At 45.5% G+C, this 3,187-nt stretch overlaps 1 protein-coding gene across 1 annotated transcript; it reads left to right on the forward strand.

The window, feature by feature from the left end:
* Positions 1-749: 749 nt before the first annotated feature.
* On the forward strand, positions 750-2,776 carry LOC132381838 (transcription factor Sox-17-alpha-A-like). The gene is made up of 2 exons (XM_059951500.1): positions 750-1,198; positions 1,447-2,776. Exons 1-2 carry the CDS (start codon positions 904-906, stop codon positions 2,358-2,360), a joined length of 1,209 nt encoding a protein of 402 aa, XP_059807483.1. The 5' UTR covers positions 750-903; the 3' UTR covers positions 2,361-2,776.
* The last annotated feature ends 411 nt before the right edge of the window (positions 2,777-3,187 follow it).

The following is a 3,187-nucleotide window of genomic DNA, read 5'->3' on the forward strand; positions in this document are numbered from 1 at the left end:
AGTAAATAATATCAGCCATGGCGGAAGACACAAATGGCCGAATGGCCAATTTCTGACTTTCCCTTTCTCATGTTCTCGGGAACGTTAAGCAAGAAATTACCGGTTTGTCGTAAAACCCGTCAGGTTTGTTCATGTCTTTCATGGCAGGAAATCTACCGCTCTTGCCGAGTTAACTATTTAGGACTGCAGGTCGCCAATAGTTTTGACTCTCAATTGCCTCCTCAGTTTAGGAGCAATTGCAGATGAGCGATAAGTGTCGGCACCGTCAATGTCACCTATATCCGTGCACAACTAGTCAATGCGACTGTGAACGTAGTGTGCATTTGCTTCGATTGAGCCGCTGCACACATTTCCCAAATAAATCAAGAATCAACTTTGCGGCGATCCTTGACCAGACCTATCTAAAGAAGTTCCAATTCACGGGCAAACTGAGATTCAGTAACAGTCTGCGAGTTTATTTTTATTGTATTTATTTGATTTAGACAGGTATGGATACACACTCTTTGGTAAAAAAAAAGATTAAAATAGACTTCAAAAGAATTGGGAATCTCTACATTGTAGATGTAATCTTCTGCAAGAAGTACCAGAAGTCAGAAGATTAGTTTCGGGATTTGGCACATAACGAAAGGAGGAGCTAACGCTGCATGTGGGAGTTGAAGTTCCGCCTCTTAGAGCCTTTCCCGGAAAAGCCCCGCCCTGTGGCTTTTCATTGGTCGTTATTTTATTTATCAGGCCTGTTTGTCGAAATTTTCAACCAAAATTTGAGACAGTGAGAGAAGTGTGCGTGTGCTCCAGAGCCGAGCGAATTCACCGCCCAGTCGTTCCCTATCCGCTCAATCACTGAGAAGGGAAAGCAGTCAACCCAATTTTAACGTGGTTCCTGGTTCCTCTACTCCATCAGGAATGAGCAGCCCTGATGCTGGTTACGCTAGTGACGACCAGGTTCAGGGTAGCTGCAACATGACCGGAATGTTGCCGACGATGGGATCCTGTCAGTGGGTTGAACCTATGAGTTCTCTCGTAGATACCAAAGTCGCTGGCGCTGCCGATCAAGCGAGCAATCCCGGCAACCGTTCCAAGTCTGAGAGCCGCATTCGTCGGCCGATGAATGCCTTCATGGTCTGGGCAAAGGACGAGCGCAAAAGACTGGCGCAACAAAACCCGGACCTCCACAATGCCGAGCTCAGCAAGATGCTGGGTAAGTACTACCGCGGGGTGGGTGGCGGAATCTCAGCAGTTATATTGAGCTGCTGCCTTTTCGTGAATAATATCCATGTACTTCATTAAACAACGCCATCTGTCAAAGCTCGCAGCTTTAAAGACAAGCATCCAGAAATGAAAGGTACTTGTTTCAAACACACCGCATACATTAAAACAATTATTCACTTAGAGGGAGATAGGCATTCGATCATAGAAGGTAACAGTTCTTTTATTCTGCATCCGCAGGTAAGTCGTGGAGAGGCCTCTCCTTGACTGAGAAACGCCCCTTTGTGGAGGAGGCTGAGAGACTTCGGGTGCAGCACATGAAAGAACATCCCAACTACAAATACCGGCCTAGGCGGAGGAAACAGATTAAGAGAATCAAGCGGGTGGACACGGGCTTGCTGATGCACAGCATCTCTGAGCAGCAGCTGAGCAACGACGGGCGCGTTTGTAACCAAAGCATGAATATGTCGTACCACGACACCGGCTACTGCATTCAGAGCCAGATCCCGCACCTCAGCCACTACAGGGAAGCCCAAGCCATGGCAGCCGGTATGGAGACTTTCGGCTTGCCAACCCCTGAGACTTCTCCTTTGGACGTTTTAGAGGCAAGTTCTGTATTCTTCCCTGCACCGTTGCAAGAAGATTGCCAAATAATGCCTTATGGGAACAGCACTGGATACCATCCCCACCAACAGCACCCCGACTACACTACCCAGGAAAACCAAGCCGCCCTTTTCGGTCGGCAGAGAGCTGAGCTGGGAGTTTCCCAGGATGATCAGATGGGACACGACGGCGGTTTCCACGGGATGTTCAGTCCTTGCCATAACATGGTAGCAATGTACTACAGCCAGATGTGCTCGTCAAACGGCCAGCGGCCCCTGAATATGCATGTTGGGCAACTCTCTCCACCCCCTGAACCGCACCGTGTGGACAACCTGGATCATCTCAGCCAGGCTGATCTGGTGGCGGAAGTAGATAGCAATGAATTCGAGCAATACCTCACGTCGGTCGCACGACCTGACCTGGCAGGACTCGCCTACAATGCGCCCGAGGCAAATCCGAACGGACTCACTTCAGCAGAGAACAATCTGATTTCCTCCGTCCTTTCCGATGCCAGCAGTGCCATGTATTACTCCAATTTCACCTCGGCATAATGGACTCGCAAAAGAACTGTGCAAAACTATCGACCAGTATTAAAACCAAAATGCTTTAAAACTCTTACTTGACCTCAGGGTGTCTTGGAAAATGTTGCCTGATAAAAAAATTATTTAAGATTGCATATTTAAACTAACTTTTCACTTTGTGCTTCAGATAAACACGGCGGGGTTTGGGTTTGTTTGAGCAACACCACAATGACCTTAACTTTGTATTTTCTTCACCTGGAATTTATTTTCTAATAATGGGGGAAAATCTGTAGAACCAATCTGTCACAAGCAGCGTCCCGCAGTTTGTACTGGACGAGAATTGCTTCAGCAATCATTATGTAAATATTTAATTTCTTATTGAAATGAGAATGGTTTGTATTTTTCTTTTTTGCACTTTTAGCTAATAAAGTTTTGAACACTATAAAATCAAACTCTGCATTCGTAACCCAGTAAATCCTTCATCGTGTTACAGTAATCCGGTTACAATACCGGTTACAGTATATGTAGATAGAAAATCAACGTTTCCTCGCAATGACAAGTTGAAACTCGGTATGATTTCGAGGAAAAAGACCACAGAACTACTAACTATAAATTATTAGCAAGTAAATTGAATATCCTTGTTTTGCCCAATGCGTCATTCTGTTAACCAAATCTTCCAGGAATTCAGAGAGGTGTATTTCTGTACTAGTTTACAGGATCTGAGCAATCCATTAACCTATATTTCTGAAACGTTTTGATTACTGTTAAGAGGGCGAACAGAGTTGCAAAGGTCAGAACATTTCCCCTGACTTCCCTCAATTGAGTTGTTCTGGTTAAAAGTAAATCCTCTTCAAACA

This window comes from Hypanus sabinus, chromosome 1 (assembly GCF_030144855.1).
Source record: "Hypanus sabinus isolate sHypSab1 chromosome 1, sHypSab1.hap1, whole genome shotgun sequence".
In the NCBI taxonomy this organism is placed as follows: Eukaryota; Metazoa; Chordata; class Chondrichthyes; order Myliobatiformes; family Dasyatidae; genus Hypanus; species Hypanus sabinus.

Excerpts from the sequence above, each read along its gene's own strand:
- LOC132381838 (XM_059951500.1), top strand. The coding sequence starts at position 904 with ATGAGCAGCCCTGATGCTGGTTACGCTAGTGACGACCAGGTTCAGGGT. Across the intron at positions 1,199-1,446 it reads CGAGCTCAGCAAGATGCTGG|GTAAGTCGTGGAGAGGCCTC; the intron begins GTAAGTACTACC and ends CTGCATCCGCAG.